The sequence below is a fragment of the Microcaecilia unicolor genome, chromosome 6, assembly GCF_901765095.1.
Source record: "Microcaecilia unicolor chromosome 6, aMicUni1.1, whole genome shotgun sequence".
Lineage (NCBI taxonomy): Eukaryota > Metazoa > Chordata > Amphibia > Gymnophiona > Siphonopidae > Microcaecilia > Microcaecilia unicolor.
Window position 1 is genome coordinate 267,757,041 of NC_044036.1, and position 19,746 is coordinate 267,776,786.

At 41.6% G+C, this 19,746-nt stretch overlaps 1 protein-coding gene across 1 annotated transcript in view; it reads left to right on the plus strand.

The window, feature by feature from the left end:
• Positions 1–19,746, plus strand: part of NEK6 (NIMA related kinase 6) — a 314,703-nt gene that overhangs the window by 176,514 nt on the left and 118,443 nt on the right. Inside the window, exon 5 of the mRNA XM_030207370.1 lies at positions 5,837–5,947. Within this exon, the coding sequence (XP_030063230.1) occupies positions 5,837–5,947 (111 nt within the window). The remainder of the gene's footprint in view (positions 1–5,836; positions 5,948–19,746) is intronic.

Genomic DNA, 19,746 nt, shown 5'->3' on the forward strand with positions numbered 1-19,746 from the left:
CTCTGTAATTTATACACGAAATACTAGTTATAAATTGTAAACTGCAGTAGAAATTTAGAAAAAGAAGGCAGTTACCTATCTGATGTATTTTTTGGAATGTCGAAAAAGAGGTAATTTATGACCTAATTTATGTTTCACAAAGTGCCATTCGTATCTGAAGACAGGAGTAGCCTAATAGGTTGTGGGCTGAGAACCTGGAGAACTGGGTTCATATCCCACTGTGGCTCCTTGTGATCCTGGGCAAGTAACTTAACCCTCCATTGCCTCAGGTACAAACATTTAGATTGTGAGCCCACTAGGGACAGAGGAAATACCTGCATATAATAAATTTAAACCACTTTTGGCTGTTATCACAGAAACATGGTATTTATAAAATTTTGCATTTTACATTTGCTAAAATGAAAAAGTTGAGCTATATCAAATGATTTAAGCCCATCAAGGATGAGTTGCTCTATATAGAGTGCCTTTAAAAAGTTTTCTTACCCTTGTATATTTTTTTATATTCTCATGTCTAAAAGATGCATTAAGATAGGAGTTTGTTTCACTGATCTATACAGCATAGATATATTCAAAAAATAATTAAGAATAGGAAACAAAAAAGTCTTCATTACATAAGTCTTCACGTCCTTTATCATTATAAACCCAAAAATTGCCTTAACAGTGTGCTTATAATTAAATAATATCTGGCTTTGTCCATTCACAGTAGTTGAGCTAATTGGGAATACTTCTGGATTAAGAATGAAGCTGCTCCTCCAGTGTAAAATGAATTTGAAGCAAAGATCTAAACATTCCAAATAGAGAACTGCTAAAAGAACTCTAGGCTAAGGTTACTTAAAGGTATAGAATGGGGGCAGGCTATATGAAATCTTCAAAACATTTGAATATGCCTTGAGGAAATTGTCGGAGATCCATAATTGTAAAGTGGAAACAGTTTGGCACCATCAAGACGCTACCACAATCAGGCCATCCCTCTGGAGCTGGTGGGTGAGGGTTAAAGAAAGTGCTGAGGAAGGTCACTATCAGGCTTATTTTCGAAAGAGAAGGACGCCCATCTATCGACACAAATCGCAAGATGGGCTGTCCTCACAGGGTCACCCAAATCGGCCTAATCGAAAGCTGATTTTGGGCGTCCTCAACTGCTTTCTGTCGCGGGGATGACCAAAGTTCACGGGGGCGTGTCGGAGGCGTAGCAAAGGCAGGACTGGGGTGTGCCTAACACATGGGCATCCTCGACCAATAATGGGAAAAAAGGGTGTCTCTGATGAACACTTGGACGACATTACCTGGTCCTTTTTTTTTTCTTACGACCAAGCCACAAAAATGTGCCCTAAATGACCAGATGACCACCGGAGGGAATTGGGGATGACCTCCCCTTATTCTCCCAGTGATCACTAACCCCCTCCCACTCTCAAAAAATGTTTTAAAATATTTTTTCCAGCCTCTATGCCAGCCTCAAATATTATACCCAGCTCCATGACAGCAGTATGCAGGTCCTTGGAGCAGTTTTAGTGGGTGCAGTGCACTTCAGGCAGACAGACCCAGGCCCATTCCCCCCCCCCCCCCATCTGTTACACTTGTGGTGGTAAATGTGAGCCCTTCAAAACCCACCAGAAACCCACTGTACCCACATCTAGGTGCCCCCTTCACCTGTAAGGGCTATGGTAGTGGTGTACAGTTGTGGGGAGTGGGTTTTGGGAGGCTCAGCACACAACGTAAGGGAGCTATGCACCTGGGACCAATTTCTGAAGTCCACTACAGTACCCTCTAGGGTGCCCGGTTGTTGTCTTGGCATGTCAGGGGGACCAGTGCACTATGAATGCTGGCTCCTCCCACGACCAAATGACTTGGATTTGGTCGTTTCAGAGATGAGCGTCCTCGGTTTCCATTATCGCAGAAAATCGGGGACGACCATCTCTAAGGTCGACCTAAATGTTGAGATTTGGACGTCCCTGACCGTATTATCGAAACGAAAGATGGCCGCCCATCTTGTTTCAATAATACGGGTTTCCCCGCCCCTTCGCCAGGACGTCCTGCGAGGACATCCTCAGGAAAACTTGGGTGCCCTTTCAATTATGTGTAAGCCGCATTGAGCCTGCCATGAGTGGGAAAGCGCAGGGTACAAATGTAACAACAACAAAAATTATGCCCCTCCACGAGGCCTAGGTTTACTTTAAAAGAATTAGAGATCTCTGGGCAAGACTGCAGGAAATGTTGACTTAATTTTGAGATTACTTCATAAACATGGCCTGTATGAAAGGGTATCAAGAAGGAAGCCACTGCTGAAGAAAAGTCATATGATGTATCACATAGCATTTGTAAAGAAACACTTAGGGGACACTGCATGCATTTGGGAGAAGATTTTGGGGTCTGATGAGAGCAAAGTGGAAATTTAGTCTCAATGCTAAGTGCTAAATGTGACATAAAACAAACCCAGCATATCATCTTCTAATACTATCCCTACAGTAAAGTATCGTGGTGATAGTATTGTTTTGTGGGAGTCTTTTGCAGCAGTGGGACAGGGAGACTTATAGGGGTTGGGGGAAAGATGAATAATTCAAAGTACAGGGAGATCCTGGATGAAAACCTGTTCCACTTTGCCATAGATCTGTGACTGGAGAGATTATTTCACCTTTCAGCAGGAAAATGATCTTAAGCATACGGCAAAAGCATCAGTGGAGCAGCTCAGCAAAAATAAAGTGAATGTCCTCGAGGACTGGGTTGGGAGTGGCTGCCATAGCCAATCCCCAGTCAAGTTGAAATAGTTTTAAGCTTTCTGCCAAGAACAATGTGCAAAACTGTACCATCCCACTGTTTAAAGCTAGTTGTCATTTATCATGAATGACTATTATGGCTGTTTTGCTGCAAAAAAAGGCCTTCTACAAAGTATTGAGTCAAGGAATGGGAAGACTTGTGCAGCCAAGACTGATTTTGTTCTTAATTACTCTTTGACTCTTCCTTTAATTGTTAGTGTAAGGTATATTGTATAGACATTTTGAATTGAAATTTCCAGATAACAGCATGTGAAAGATGTACATGGGTATGGAGACTTTTATAAAGGCATCAACAGTAGAGATGACCAAAGAACCAGATCCTTAAGCAATAATGTGCTTTCCCCTATATGTTATACAAGCAGTTGTTAATTAAGGACCCTTTTCAAAGGGCTGCACACTGATTCTTTGGTCATCTCTACTGTTCTTTTGCTGTGCTTTGAGGTGTGGAGACTGGTCCCCCGGGAACCATACTTTCTAATTGCTTTTTGACTGTATTGCTTAGTGGTGATGCTGGGCTGCTTAATTTTCTCATATGATATATGTCACAATACTTAGTGTCTGTTCTGTATCTTTTTACTCTAGTGTTGTCCATTAATATGTAGAAAAAGCAAGCTTCTCACTGTAACTTGTAAATTTACCATGGGGCTCATCTTGTGCTGATCTCTATTAGGTTTTTGCATAGGGAACAGATTTGATGATTTAGCTTGTGTCTTTTTTCAACTGTAGCTCAAGGCAAGTTACATTCAGGTTTGGTGTGTTCCTGTCCTTGGAGGGCTCACAAGCTGTATGCGAGGCAATTGAGAATTAACTGAGTTGCCCAAGATCACAATGAGCCACAGTAGGATTTGAACCAGGCTTCTCTGGTTTTCAATCTACTGCTCTAACCATTAGGGAGCTACTAATGGTGAAGAGCCTCAATAGATACTCTGTCATGTAGTTATTAATTTAATTCCTTAAGAATCCTGAGTCACACCATTTGGTCAGTGGTGAATGAGGGATGATTAGAAAAATACAGAACTTCCAAAAGATGGTCTTTCAGTGCTTCAGTCGTGGATCTGCCCATTCAAATGAAGACTAGGCTCTAGGTTGGGAAAGGTTCATGGTAGCTTGGAGATCCTACTAGGGAAATATTAAAATAAATCAAGAGACAGTTGAGATGTTTTATATGCTTTTGCCCAAATTATTCTGAGCTCTGCTTTTTGCTTTTACACATGAATGGCAGTCATCTATTAAATATTTAGGCCCATTGCATTGCATTACTAGGCTTTATGGCAGATAATGTGCAATAGCATCACTATTCCTTATTAAGCAATAAGGATTAATGGCCTTAAAGTCTAGTTGAAGAGACCTAATAGATACATAATATAGAGAGGATACTCGAGTAGCTTGGGTCTTTTGGGGGATGGATAGATTTCCAAGCTTTATAGGTCTAAGTTTGTACCAACACTCTAAATTCAATTCGAAAACGAATTGAAACACCCCCTACCCCCACCCCAAGCAGTGTAAGGTACATTGAATAGATAAACTCTAGAATGGCTAAATGTCTGAGAACTTCTACCTGCAGTATTTTAAGTAGCTGAAACATCCTTGTACGCTAGGGAGAAAAGCAGTGTAACTATAGTCAACCATGATTCATTCTTAGCACAATAGTCCCTCTCACCAGGAAATAACACACATTACAAGCCAACACGTTGATGTGTCCAGAGCATAAGTGGCTGCAGCCTTTTATCAGATGTTTAATCAGGGATTTACTGTAGGTGCTTGAACTTCCCTAAGGCCTAATACTGCTACCTGCTCTCCTTCCCTAGTCGCCCCTTCCCTTCATAGAGGAATTGTTTTCCTCCTGACCCATATGCATGTTGCTATTCATCCTCCAAGCTCTGGGTCTCTTGGCAAGATGGTGTTGAAATTTTCTGAGAGCTCTGCTGTGCACATAGAAAGGCATATAACTGTAATGGATGATCCTCTGGGTGTCTTCCATGCAGGGTCCATTCACAGTAGCCCCTCTAATCTGTTCCATTTTGGATACTTCTAAGATTATGAACAGTGCTGCTCTTCAGAGCCCCTGCTTAGTCTACTCATCCCATCAGGTGAATGCGAGCCACCCTACCACAACAGGGGTAACCTCTAGTAGAAATACCATAAAGAAGTAACTAGAGAGAGAATTCTAAATTACATAGGTATGCATAATAGTACCGTCCCAGTTTCCTTCCTGAGAATGAGCTAGATAGGGTGCCTGCCTTTAAATTTTGGCACAATGCTGCAGCCTTCTGAAGTGCTTTCCTTTGCAGCCAGCCAATCAGGCTGCATATCATGCAGCTCTCCCACCCTCATGTTATGGCAGTTCTAGTAGCCCAAAAATGCTACTTCCTCAATGCCATGTAGCTGGTGCCACTGCATTACAACTAGGGAGAAAGAGTTAGAGTGAGCATAAAGCAGGGGCGTAGCCAGACTTCGGCGGGAGGGGGGTCCAGAGCCCGAGGTGAGGGGGCACATTTTAGCCCCCCCCCCCATTTTTAACCCCCCCCTGCCATTTTGACCTTCCCACCACCACCTTTGACCCCCCCCCCAGCACCAACCCTTTTGACCCCCTCTTCCCCACGCCGCCATCGGGTACCTTTGCTGGCGGGGGTCCCCAACCCCCGCCAGCCAAAGTCCTCTTCTCTGGCGCGGTCGCGTTGCTGATCTGCAAGGGCAGGCTTCTGTTTCTGTGAGTCTGACGTCCTTCACGGCGAGGAGGGGGTCGAAGGGGTTGGTGGCGGGGGGGGGGGGGGGGGGCAGGGCCAAATCTATGGGGGCCCATGGCCCCATGTAGCTATGCCCCTGGCATAAAGTGGGGGTAGAAGCCCAAGGTGGCATGTTGGAGGAAAGATGGAGAAAGCCCTGCCATGCATGGACTCCAAGAATGCTCTGGTTAGTGTCACAGGACTGCCTATTTTAGTTGTTTGGCTTGCATACCCCTCCCTTTATAAGCTCCTTGCAACAATGTATACAAATGGTAGATATATCTTAGCACCATTATTGCTGAAGTACTGTCCTATTTTTAATTTCTTTTCTCCATGCAGCAATTGAACCATCCCAATATAATTAAGTACTTGGATTCTTTCATTGAGGACAATGAACTGAACATTGTTCTGGAGCTAGCAGATGCGGGCGATCTTTCTCAGATGATTAAGGTAAGATTCAGGCCATTATTTAAGCACAATAGAGATGGCAGATGATGAGAGGGAGAGATGGAGGAGGTTATGCAGACTTACCACACCAGAAACTTAGCTTAAACAAAGCACTGTTTACTAATCTTTAGTGGACATTTCTGTCCTTAGAATACAGATTCATCGCAGTGTGATAATGACAAAATCTGTGTCTGCCTACAAAGGTTTTGGTAGTGTAGGTTTAGATACACTTGTCTACCCTCTTAACTTGGGTGGGCGAGAAAGCTCACCCAAAGTTAAATTAATAATCAGTGTAAGTAACCTTGAAAACTTATTTTGCACCTGAGTACTTTGATTAGAAGGAGGAACATCCTGTTTTCAAGCCTATTTTAAAAAACATCAACAAATAAGAAAATCCTAACTAACTGTTGGTTAACATACATATTGAGTTTCTGTCAGTAGCAAGTAGATCAAAATTGAGGAAAACTGGTTTTCTTAATTTTGGGATTAAAGCTGTTTTATGTGGGTTTTTCCCAATTCTTGAAGAAAGTGTGTTCAGTAGGTAAGACTGGGAATTAGAACTGGGTTTTAGTGGCATATAAAATATGAATGGAGGTGGACATGGAACCAAGAAAAGTACATGTGATTACATTTTATGGAATTAACTTAATTAGCTTTCAGGAGTCAACACTCTCCCTTCCTCAGGATGACATTGCCTGAACATAACTGGGTTCAATTCCCACTGCAGCTCCTTGTGACTCTGGGCAAGTCACTTAACACTCCAAAGCCCCAGGTACAAAATAAGTACCTGTATATAATATGTAAACCACTTTGATTGTAACTACAGTAGAGAGGTGTGGTAGCCGTGTTAGTCCACTTTTAAAGGTAATCAATAGAAATAAAACAAAATAAAACATGAAAAAGAAAATAAGATACCTTTTTTTATTGGACATAATTTAGTACATTTCTTGATTAGCTTTCGAAGGTTGCCCTTCTTCGTCAGATCGGAAATAAGCAAATCTTGGTAGTTACAGTATATATAAGTGAGACATCAAAGCATTTCAGTGACAATCTAACAGGGTGGGGATGGAGGTGGATGGGTGAGACAGGAGAGTGACAAACAAAGCAGTACAATTTACAATTTTATGGCTTATAATGGGTTAGAAAGCCCAGATCTCTGTTAAGTCCTGTCTGGTGGGTGTCAAAATATTTAATCATTCTGACTTCAAAGGTCTTATGTTCCTGTATTGTTTTAAAGTTACCTTTCAGGATTCTTACTATGAAATCAACCTTCGAAAGCTAATCAAGAAATGTACTAAGTTATGTCCAATAAAAAAGGTATCATCTTATTTTCTTTTTCATGTTTTATTTCTATTGTAACTGCAGAAAGGCGGTTTATCAAGTCCCCATTCCCTAACCTACCCTCCTTACATTAACAGTAGTAAGCTAGACAAGAAATACACTGTCTGTAAAAAATCATCACCTTATATTTTATTTTCCTTTATTGCTGCACATTCGACTGGGTTTACACAGTAATTGCAAAACACAAGAACCTAAGAATTGCCATTCTGGGTCAGATCTAAGGTCCATTATGCCCAGTATTCTGTTTCCAGCAGTGGAGAATACAGGTTATAAGTACCTGACAGGATCCTAGAAAGCATTAAGATTCTATGCTGCTTACCCTCAATTGTACCTTAATGGTTTATGAACTTTTCCTCCAGGAACTGTTTATTTCTGGGATAAGCAGCATAAAATCTTTTTACTCTTTTGGGATCTTGCTAGGTACATTTGTGATCTGAATTGGCCCATATTGGAAATAGGATACTGGGTTTGATGAACCTTTGGTCTGTCCCAGTATGAGAGTGCTTGTGTTCTTTTCTTCTTATACGCAGTTACATTGCAGTATTATTAAAGTGCTTGATAAAATGTTTGTCTTCTATTGGGGTGTGCTTTCATTAGTACACATTATGTTCATTAGTGTACATTTAAAACAGAGTGCACTCTAAATTGATTTAACACAATTAACCTTTGAATTAACATGCATTAATGCCCTTATGCTCAGAAGCAAATGCAGGTGCTAGAGGCCATTAGAACCGGACTAGTGTCCGCAGTAACCAGCGCACAATGTTCAGAAGCCCTTACCATGGGAAATGATGAGCTCGACAACGATCAGCACAAATAACATGCAAATGTTGTCAAAAGGATTTAAATGAGTTCATTTCCTGTTCCCTAAAATGCTCAGAAAACAGCGCCCTTACTGCAGAAAACCTAACACCTGCTTGGAGCAGGAGTTAGGGTTTTTGGAGAGGATTCCCACCATTCTCTTGCTTGAAATCTGCATATTGTTCTCTTCTACCTCTGCCTCAAAAAAAAAACCAGGAAAGTATCTGCCACCCCGACCGTTCAACCTTCACTGTTTTTTCTTTTTTAAAACTTGAGATGAAGAAGGGAGTTTTGCATTAGAAGAACTTGACTACATGGCTAGGAGCTCGATAAAAAATCTCCAGTGTTTAATGTTTCAGCTGAAGCTTTGTGGTCACATTGCCTATCCCCCTGTGGCTTACATATAACTGTTAACAGTGTTAGTATCACATACTATGTAAAATGAGTTTATCTTGTTGGGCAGACTGGATGGACCATACAGGTCTTTATCTCCCATCATTTGCTATGTTACGATGAGGGGCATTTTCGAAACCAAAGACGTTCAAGTCTAAAATGTCCAAATGCAAGCCATTTGGAAATGGGAGGAGCCAGCATTTGTAGTACACTGGTGCCCTCTGACATGCCAGGACAGCAATGCGGTACCCTAGGGGGCACTGCAGTGGCCTTCATAAAATGCTCCCAGGTACATAGCTCCCTTACCTTGTGTGCTGAGCCCCCCAAACCCCCCCCCTCAAAACCCACTACCCCAAATGTACACCACTACCATAGCCCTTACGGGTGAAGGGGGGCACCTAGATGTGGGTACAGATGATTACTGGTGGGTTTTGGAGGGTTCACTGTTTCCTCCACAAATGTAATGGGTAGGGGGAGGGTATGGGCCTGGGTCCACCTGTCTGAAGTACACTGCACCCACTAAAACTGCTCCAGGGACCTGCCTGTGCTGTCATGGACCTGAGTATGACATCTGAGGCTGGCAATGAATATTTTTAATGATGTTTTTTTGAGGATGGGAGAGGTTTAGTGACCACTGGAGTAAGGGGAGGTTATCCCCGATTCTCTTCGGTGGTCATCTAGTCATTTCAGGCACCTTTCTATGCCTTATTCGCATAAAAACAGGTCCGTGTGAATGCGTCCAAGTTTTAGTCTTGGACATCTCTGCTTTTTTCCATTATGGCTCAAAGACATCCAAGTGTTAGGAATGCCCAAGTCCCGCCTTCACCACACCTCCAATATGCCCCCCTCAGATTTAGACTTCCTTGCGGCGGACTTAAGCTAGAGAGGTCCAAAATCGGGTTTCGATTATACTGATTTGGAAGTCTCTGAAAGATGGACATCCAAGTGCCAATTTATGTTGGAAGATGGACATCCATCTCTTTTGAAAATGAGCCTGTATGTATACTATTAGTGTCAAGTATTAGGAAGTTATTTTTCAGCACTGTTGTGGTGGTATTTTCTGGCGCTGCTCTGTACAGAACTGACGTTTTGAATATCTGCCTTTAAGTCAGGAAATGTTGTTAGAACACAATTATTATTTTTTAATTAAAACAAGTATATGAAACAATCTGAAAATGGGGGCAGAGGAGGGGATAGGACCAAATGAACCAAAAACTGAAAAAATTTGCCCTATGCAGATAGTTTGCGACAAGGTTATCCTAACTACTTTTATCTTTTTGTACTCCTTCATGCTGCGCATGATTCACCTTTTTCATGATCGGTGTACAGAACAAAGCTGAGTGATGCAATATAAAGACTCTCCCAAGACAGAGGAGCAGCAGATTTGATGCTGCACCAGTTTCTTACCTGAAGAAAATGCTTTCTGTTATGTAATGGTAATTTATTTGTAATTGCTTCACACTTTCAAATGCTTGCACAACTAGTAAAGCAAGAGTGTGGCTGCTGTTTTGATAGGAATTGATGGCTACAAACTCCTAAGAATAAACTGGGATAAAACTGAAAAATAGATATCATTTACTTCAGGTTTTTTTTATAGATATCATTTACTTCAGGTTTTTTTTTTCTTTACCTCCGTTTGGACTTATAGTGAAAGGGGGTTAGTTTTATTGATATTAAGGGGGTAATTTGTCATAGAACATACATGCATTCAATCAAACTGGACGCTGTCTTGAAAAAACGCTTTGGCGTTTTTTCAAGTCCAGTTTGATTGAATGCACGCTGGCATGAGCTAACTACTCTATTTGGAACCAGACGACTTCATGCATTTGTCTGATTACTGCTTCTTATACAATACAAAGACCTTAGCTGACCCCTGAGGCAGGCGCTTGTGCGCCGAAACACGGCCCGTGTCGGGTCTTTGTAATAATAAAGGACGGCTGTTATCTCTCTCTTGAAGGCCCAGTGTTGCTTTTTTGTGTGTATTGTATGCTTGTATGCTACAAAACCCTCTCTTCTGTGCCTGCGCATGCTAATGGCAACATTTGCGCATGGCTATTTATTCAGAAAATGGAAAGTTGACCATATTTTTCCAGCTGTGGTAAAAATGTCTGCGCACAGAAAAGACCTGAGTAAGGATGCACTAAGGCCACTGTGTACCCACACTCTGGTAAATGGACCCCAGTGTCACCTAGAACTTGGCAGCTCCTTATAGAATTACCCCTTAAATGTTGCACTTTCAACCAGTTTGCTAAAGTACCTGCAGTACTGCTGCTGGAAATAAGTAGCAGATTGCACAGGGTAATAATTTTTAAAAAGGCAGGGAAAGCTGAAAGGATGTGTATGATGATTGTGTTTTGTATTTTGTTTTTATGTAAGCTTATTACCCACTGAGAACAGGTAAGTAGGATTCTCAGGGTAAAAATAACTTATAAATAAAGTAGTTCTTTGTAATCTTTCAGCCAAATTTACAGAGCAGTTGTTCAGCGAGGTAGTGGTTCTCAATCTGATCTTTGGGAAGCTGTCCAGCTTTCAGGATGCGGATATCCTAAAAACCACACTAGTAGGTTGGGTCCCGAGGACCAGGTTGAAAACAGCGAATTAGGGCACCCAATAAGTGCCATTAAGAAATGGATAAATAACCTATTGATTAATTAATAGTGCTGTTTATTTATTTATTTCAATTTTGCTCACACCTTTTTCAGTAGTAGCTCAAGGTGAGTTTCATTCAGGTACTCTGGATATTTCTCTGGCCCAGGAGGGCTCACAATCTAAGTATTGTACCTGAGGCAATGGGCATCACTTCTGCCTGAAGACCCCCCCCCCCCCCCGGTAACCCACAAGACTCCCCCTGGACCACCAGTGATTATAAATGTAGCCTCTTTGGGGGATGAGGACAGGGGGGTCTTGAGGCCGACCCAGTTCTGTTGTCTTGATGCTCCCAGACAATGAAATAACCACCTCCCCCCCCCCAAAAAAAAAATGCTAGGGTTATATTACTGTGATTTTTGGGCCCTAACATGACTTGTGGGAGTATCACTGTAAGTTGCGTTATAGTATTTGCATAATAATGAGATGCAGAACATGCATTTACATGTTTTGCATCTCATTATTACCTAACCTGCAGTGACATAAATATCAGCATGATATTTTTGGTCAAGTGGTGATAGGGCTGTTTAAGTTACGTTAAGGCCCAAATAACATGACTTAAAGCTAATACTGCTTGATGAATTCCCCTCCCCCCTTAGTCTTTTCTACCTACCTCACCACACACATACATATTAAGAGACACAGTAGACAGAAAGATAAAAGTACCTACTAAAACTCCATAGGTTCAAGACTGATTATGAACATGGCAGCCTTTCTGTCTTTTACATTATTTATGAGACATTAGAAGGTTGATGTAACCAGGAGTGTTACTCTGTACAACTCACTTGAGAATTTAGGCTTCGGTTAAATGTCAGCTCAATCTTATTGGGCATGATGACATTTAGAAAATTATCACTTTTGGTCTTGGCATATCCTCTCCTAAATACCTTAATGAGAATTGGGGCTAATAGTATGAAATAGCTTAATTCCTGATCTGTGCATCTCCATAATATTTTGTTCTGTGCTTTTCTGTTTATTCAAATACAATTTCTCACTATCAAATTCATTCTTTTACTCCTCCCCTCAATGGAATATAATATTTCACCTTCCCTAGCTTATCTAAATGTTGATTTTTGTCATCCACTACTGGTATTTAATATTTGAAGCTGAGCCTTGCTTAAAACTGAAAAACTGTCCCTAGATATCAAATGTATACATTTATAGCCCATGGAGAAAGGGCATCAGTGTTACTTCTGGCATTAGAGTATGGATAACCTTTGGTTGGATCTTTGGTTTTCTATCAGGCAGATCAACATCACTGTATTTACTGTTTTTTTTCCCTTATGATTGCTACCATTGTCTTGTGCCAGTTCATACTTGAATACTAAACTGCCAGGATGGACACTGTAGCCTCCTTATGATTGTCATAGAACACAGCACTAAAAAAACAATACCCTTTTTGTCCTGTGCAGTGTTACTAAACAATACATGTCAAGCAGTTATACTTTTCTATGTTGTTCAAAATATTACTGCAGTATCTTTTTTACAATCTTCTCTACAATTTTTCTGGTCCTGCAATTTTTCTGACTCTCTTGTAGGAGCAGATGGGGTAGAGCACTGATGCAAATTACCTCACAAGAAGACCCATTTACTAAATTCTGCAATTCTTTGTCCAGAAGGGTGTTTGCCTGAAAAAGGTAAAAGTAGTCCCCCGCAAGTACCAAGTTGCAAATGACTTATGAGGGCCCCTACTTGCATGACAGTTTCTTGGCAGACTATTAGTGAGATGGTTTGGCATTGCCTTCACCAGTCACCATGAAAAAAACATGCAAAACAAAATGCATAGCCCTGAAATTTTGACATGTTACATAGTGTTTGTACAGTATTTTCTTTACATGAGCACCTTCTGTGAAAGTTTGCAGATTTGGTCCAGTCCTCCTCATAAATGCTCAAAGGTTTATACAAATTCATAAATAATGATCTGCTACAATGCAAAAACATAGAATGTAGCTCATCATTTATGAATTTTTGAAAACTGGTATGCAAAAATGTTTCTCTATACTGGGTTTTGAAAAAAAGGTAACTGCTCCTCAAGAAGTTATCTTTCAGTCTCCCGGGACAGAAGTTCTTGCAAAAATTTGCTAACTAGCTTATTTGCATAGGTAACAGACGTCCCATGAGTGAGGTGGCTAACCTATGGAGATTCTGATGGGTTAGTACATTGGTTTTAGGGCCTGGAACCTGATTGGTCAATGCTGTGTGAATATCATCTTAAGCAATATGGACCAATCAGATGCAATGACTATCAGGTGATGCCACTGTCACACTGGCAAGACAGCCCTCAATGTTTATGGGACATTGTGGGGAAATTCTTTGAGAATTCCAAAATGTAGCAAAATGTTTAAATTATGGATTTTATTTATTTATTTATTTATTTATTTATTGCATTTGTATCCCACATTTTCCCACCTTTTTGCGGGCTCAGTGTGGCTTACAATAAGATATGAATAATAGAAATACATTTGTTACAACTTGGTTATGGATTACATTGTGCAGAGTTGTGCGAGACATTCGAATATCATTAGGAATATAACAATGGGACATCAACATAGAAATATTGGAAGGAGACAATGGGAAGCTAAAGGGCAGTGTTAGACACAAAGACATATGGTGTATATAGTTCCGTGAATAAGTGTATGATTGACTGGATTACGGGATGAGGGATCAGAAGTGGATGTATGTTGCATTGATGAACAGTGAGTATGGACTCTATGTGTTTTGGCTCTTTCCGTAAGTTTGTTCAAACAGGTAAGTTTTCAGTAGTTTACGGAAGGAAGCTTGTTCGTTAATCACTCTTAGGTTGCGCGGTAGGGTATTCCAAGACTGCGTGCTCCTGTGGGAAAAGGTTGACACATGTAGCGTCTTGTATTTCAGGCCCTTGCAAGTGGGGAAGTGGAGGTTGAGGTGTGTTCGGGATGATCTTTTAGCGTTTCTGGGTGGTAGGTCTATTAAATCAGACATGTACGCTGGGGCTTCGCCGTAAATGATCTTATGGACTAGTGTGCAAACTTTAAAAGTAACGCGTTTCTTAAGTGGAAGCCAATGTAATTTCTCCCGTAGTGGTTTTGCCCTTTCATATCTTGGTTTTCTGAAGATGAGCCTGGCTGCTGTGTTCTGGGCTGTTTGAAGTTTCCTCAGTATTTGCTCTTTGCAGCCCGCGTATAGTGAGTTGCAGTAATCCAGATGGCTGAGGACGAGGGATTGCACTAGGCTGCGGAAGACGAATCTTGGGAAGAATGGTCTTATCCTTTTCAATTTCCACATGCAGTAGAACATCATCTTGGTTGTGTTGTTTGCGTGGGTTTCGAGTGTTAGGTGGCGGTCGATAGTGACTCCAAGGAATTTTAGCCTTTCTGAGACTGGGAGGTTTAGGTTTGGTGTGTTTATCGTGTTGAATTCATTTGTGTTGTATTGGGAGGTGAGTATCAGGCATTGGGTTTTTTCTGCGTTTAATTTCAGGCGGAATGCATCTGCCCATGTGTTCATGATGTGTAGACTTTGATTGATTTCGTTGGAGATTTCTTTGGTGTCTTGTTTGAATGGGATGTATATTGTCACATCATTGGCGTATATATATGGGTTGAGGTTATGGTTTGATAGGAGTTTTGCTAAAGGGATCATCATTAGGTTGAATATAGTTGGTGAGAGAGGTGATCCTTGTGGGACTCCACATTCAGGTGTCCATGCCTTGGACATGGTTGAATTTGATGTGACTTGATACGAACGCAGGGTTAGGAACCCCTTGAACCAGTTCAGGACATTTCCTCCTATGCCAAAGTATTCAAATATGTGTAGTAGGATTCCATGGTCAACCATGTCGAAGGCGCTTGACATGTCAAATTGTAGGAGGAGTATATTGTTGCCAGTTGCAATTATTTGTTTGAATTTGGTCATAAGGGTGACTAATACTGTTTCTGTGCTATGATTCAAACGGAATCCTGATTGGGCATCATGCAGTATTGAATGTTTGTCTAGATAGTTTGTGAGTTGTTTAGTTACCATACCTTCGGTTATCTTGGTTATTAGTGGTATGGATGCTATTGGCCTGTAGTTGGTTATTTCGCTCGTGCTTTTCTTTGCATCTTTAGGAATTGGGGTGAGTAAGATTTTTCCTTTTTCTTTTGGGAAGAGTCCATTTTGTAGAATGTAGTTTATATGGTTTGTTAGGTCTATTATGAATTGTTGAGGAGCAGATTTCATGAGGCTATTTGGACATATGTCTAGTTTGCAGTTGGATTTGGCATATATTTTGAGAGTTTTAGAGATGAGGTCTTCTGACAGTAGTTCAAATTCGGTCCAGGGTCTATCTGCTGGGTGTGTTCCTTCTTCTGGATCTAGACAGTCTAGAAGAGTGGTGTATTCTGTAGGGCTGGCGGGTATTTTGTGTCGTAATAGTATAATTTTCTCCTTGAAGTATGTCGCAAGGTTGTCGACACTTGGATTGTACTACTGTCTTGGTGCACTCTGAAATGCTACACTGCCTGAATGAAATGTGACTTCAAGAAGAAGTACTTTTAGTCATTTTTACTTGTTTTAATTTTTTTTAAAGATTACATTTCACTAACATAGTAACATAGTAAATGACGGCAGATAAAGACCTGTACGGTCCATCCAGTCTGCCCAACAAGATAAACTAATTTTACACGGTATGTGATACTTTATATGTATACCCGAGTTTGATTTTCCTTGCCTTTCTCAGGGCACAGACCGTAGAAGTCTGCCCAGTACTGTTCTTGTACTGTTCTGAAGCTAACATCGAAGCCCCTTAAAATTTATACTCCAGCCCATCCCTATCTATTCAGTCACGATCAGGGCATAGACCATAGAAGTCTGCCCAGCTCCCGTTTTGTTTCCCAATTACCGGCGTCACCACCCAATCTCCGCTAAGATTCCATGGAACCATTCCTTCTAAACAGGATTCCTTAGTGTTTATCCCACGCATGTTTGAATTCCATTACCATTTTCATCACCACCACCTCCCGTGGGAGGGCATTCCACATATCCACCACCCTCTCTCTGAAAAAATACTTCCTGTCATTAGTCCTGAGTCTGCCTCCCTTCAACCTCAATTCATGTCCTCTAGTTCTACTGCCTTCCCATCTCCGGAAAAGGTTCATTTGCGATTCCTACCTTTCAAATATTTGAACGTCTGTATCATATCTCCTTTGTTTCTCCTTTCCTCCAAGGTATACATGTTCAGGTCAGCAAGTCTCTCCTCATACAGTTTCCAACGCAAATCCCATACTATTTTTGTAGCTTTTCTTTGCACCGCTTCCAGTCTTTTTACATCTTTAGCAAGATACGGCCTCCAAAACTGAAAACAATGCTCCAAGTGGGGCCTCACCAACGACTTGTAGAGGGTCATCAACACCTCATTTCTTCTCCTGGTTATGCCCCTCTCTACGCAGCCTAGCATCCTTCTGGCCACGGCCATCGCCTTGTCACATTGTTTCTTCACCTTCAGATCCTCCGACACCAAAACCCCAAGGTCTCTCTCCTGAGTTGAGCTTACTAAACTCGCCCCTCCTTTCCAGTATCTCTCTTTTGGGTTTCCACACCCCAAGTGCATCACTCTACACTTCTTGTCATTAAATTTTAACTATTATAAAGGAGAATATAGAAACCTAAATATATACTGTCCACTCTTATACCATAAGCCTTTAACGTAGTGTGCACTAGTGTACTATGGTGCTCAGATTATAGTGCATGAATTTAAGCCATAGAAATGCTTACATCACCACTGGTAATCACCATCATTGCACCAGCCCTCCCTTCCTTCCTGCTGGTGGAGGTACAAACATGCTCACTGCATGTCAATACTTAGCCTCCCAGTGTGAACGATATATATATAGGGTGAGCTGGGTGTACCAGCGGATAGAATGGCTGTCCGTTCTGTTACTTCCTTTTTTTCTTTTTTTCATGTGCTAATGCTGTGAAAAATAATGCTGTGAAAAATAAATAGTGGATGGCATTAAGCCGCTGAGGACATGAGCACAGCGGCTTAATGCCATCCACGATTTATTTTTTGTGTCATCCGCAAAAAGGCACACCTTTCCTTCCAACCCTTCAGCAATATCTCCCACAAATATATTAAACAGAATAGACCCCAGCACCGACCCCTGAGGAGCTCCACTGCTCACCTTCCTTTTCTCCGAGCGGATTCCATTTACCACCACCCTCTGCCACCTGTCAGTCAAACAGTTTCTTATCCAGTTCACCACTTTCGGTCCTAAGTTCAACCCTTTCAGCTTATTCACGAGTCTTCTGTGGGGGACCATATCAAAGGCTTTGCTGAAGTCCAAGTAGATTACATCTAGCACACATCCCTCATCCAGTTCTTTGGTCACCCAGCCAAAAAAGTCAATAAGATTCGTTTTGCAGGATTTTCCTTTGGTAAAGCCATGTTGCCTTGGGTCATGTAACCCGTCGGTTTCTAGAAAGTTAACTATCCTTTCTTTCAGCAGCGACTCCATTATTTTTCCTACCATCAACATGAGACTTACTGGTCTGTAGTTTCCCACTTCTTCCCTGTCTCCACTTTTGTGAAGTGGGACCATATCCACTCGTCTCCAATCTTGCGGAACCTTTCCCATCTCTAAAGATCTATTAAATAAATCTTTAAGAGGTCCCTCCAGGACCTCTCTGAGCTCCTTCAGTATCCTGGGATGTATCCCATCCGGCCCCATAGCTTTGTCCACCTTCAGATTCTCCAGCTGTTTGTAAACTCTTTCTTCTGTAAACAGCGCAGTATCCACTCCATTCCCAGACGTTCCCTCGGCTGCCAACCGCGGTCCCTCTCCAGGATTTTCCTCCGTGAACACTGAAGAGAAATAATTGTTTAGCACGTTCGCTTTATCTTCATCACTCTCCACATAGCCATTCTTATTATCTTTTAGTCTCACAATTCCATTCCATTCCTACGGCTACTACTTATTACAATAGCACTGCCAGACATATGCAGCACTGTATAGATAACTGGATCAGTCTCTTCAAAAGCAGACTAAAGACACCGGAGTAAAATTATAGATGTTTATTAAATCTGACTCAACATGGTACCATGTTTCGGCACATGTGTGCCTGCCTCAGGAGTCTTAATATGTATGATGATGATGTACACATTTATCCTTGGTAGCATGTCTTGTAGTATGGACTTAAAATTGTATACCACTTGCTTCCATACTACTTTTCCATTGAGCAACAGTCTTTTTAAAGACCATTTTAAGTCCATTCTACACACATTTCTGCGTTCCTTCCACAACTTGTGGTTCCTTCTCACTGTATGGATAAATATGAGAGATGAAACCTGGTCCCTGTAGTGAAGATACCTGATAACTGGGGCTTCAAGAAACACATTTAGTACAATAAACATGGTTTTATACAAAATATTCTGCCAACTGATATATTCTGTGAGAATAATGAATATTAAATGAAGGTGTTCCTTAAAAAAACTCAGGGCTCAATATTCAAAGTTGGTTATGCAGTTAATAGCACCTGTTATCTGGATAACTAGTGCTTACCGGGCCCAGTCAGTGAGAATCAGCAACGTTATCTCAATCACATTGCTGAATATCATGCCTAACCACCTCTCTACTATCAATGTTGTGCCAGGGGCAGTCTGAGGGTGGATCTACAATAATATGGAACTGGAACTTATTTAGATTGTAAGCTCTTTTGAGCAGGGACTGTCTCTCTGTATCAGGTGTTCAACGCTGCGTGCGTCTGGTAGCGCTATACAAATGCTAATAATAATAACTTATCTGGGTACTGCTGATATTCCAGTGCAAGTTAGGAAAGCAAAATAGTTGCCCTAATTTGTCCGAATAACTATCTGGATACTGGCACTGAATATTGGCAGACCCACATAGTGGTCAATGAATATCCGGATATTCAGCACTGAATATGATCCAGTTCTGAATATCTGGTGCCCCAACGCTTTAAACTCTGGCTCTGTACTGAACAGCGCTGAATAGCACAAGAACAGAATGTCAGAACAACTCCCTAATGCTCAACGCTAATGAGATGCAAATATAGGCGCGCTCATAGTGTTGAGCTTTAGGAAGTTAAGGGGAGGATGGTGACTGGTGCATACGCTCTAGAGTTGTGTATGCCCAGAACGTTGGGGGGGGGGGGGGGGAGAGGGAAGGAAGAGGAGCAACCAGTTACCCAGCTCTAGACTAAAGGTAGCGGCAATTCACTCAGGCTTGGCTGAGATCTTCACGTGTGTGCATATGAGATCACTTACAGTGTTTTTGGCCGGTCTGCCAATGTGCTATTTGTGGACGTGCTGTAGAGGAAGAATCTGTAGGGGGCTAACAGAGAGAGAGAGTGAACAGAAGGCAGGAAAATTTCCCTGAGGAGGTGGAGAGAGAGCCCCTCTGGACACTCACCAGACTTTGGTCCATATCTGGCAGATCTCCCACCTACTCTTGATCTTCTGCTTCTGAAGCTGCTGGTTTGCTGTTGACCAGTCACCTCATGCAGCTCTGAGCTGGCATAAAGTTTCAAACAGTAAGGGCGCCCTTGTTTCCCACTCTATTCTCTGGGCATTGCAGGGTAATAGGAAATTTCCTCTTCTGACTGCATTTGTATGCTTATTGAGCTGATCTGGGGCGAGCTCCATA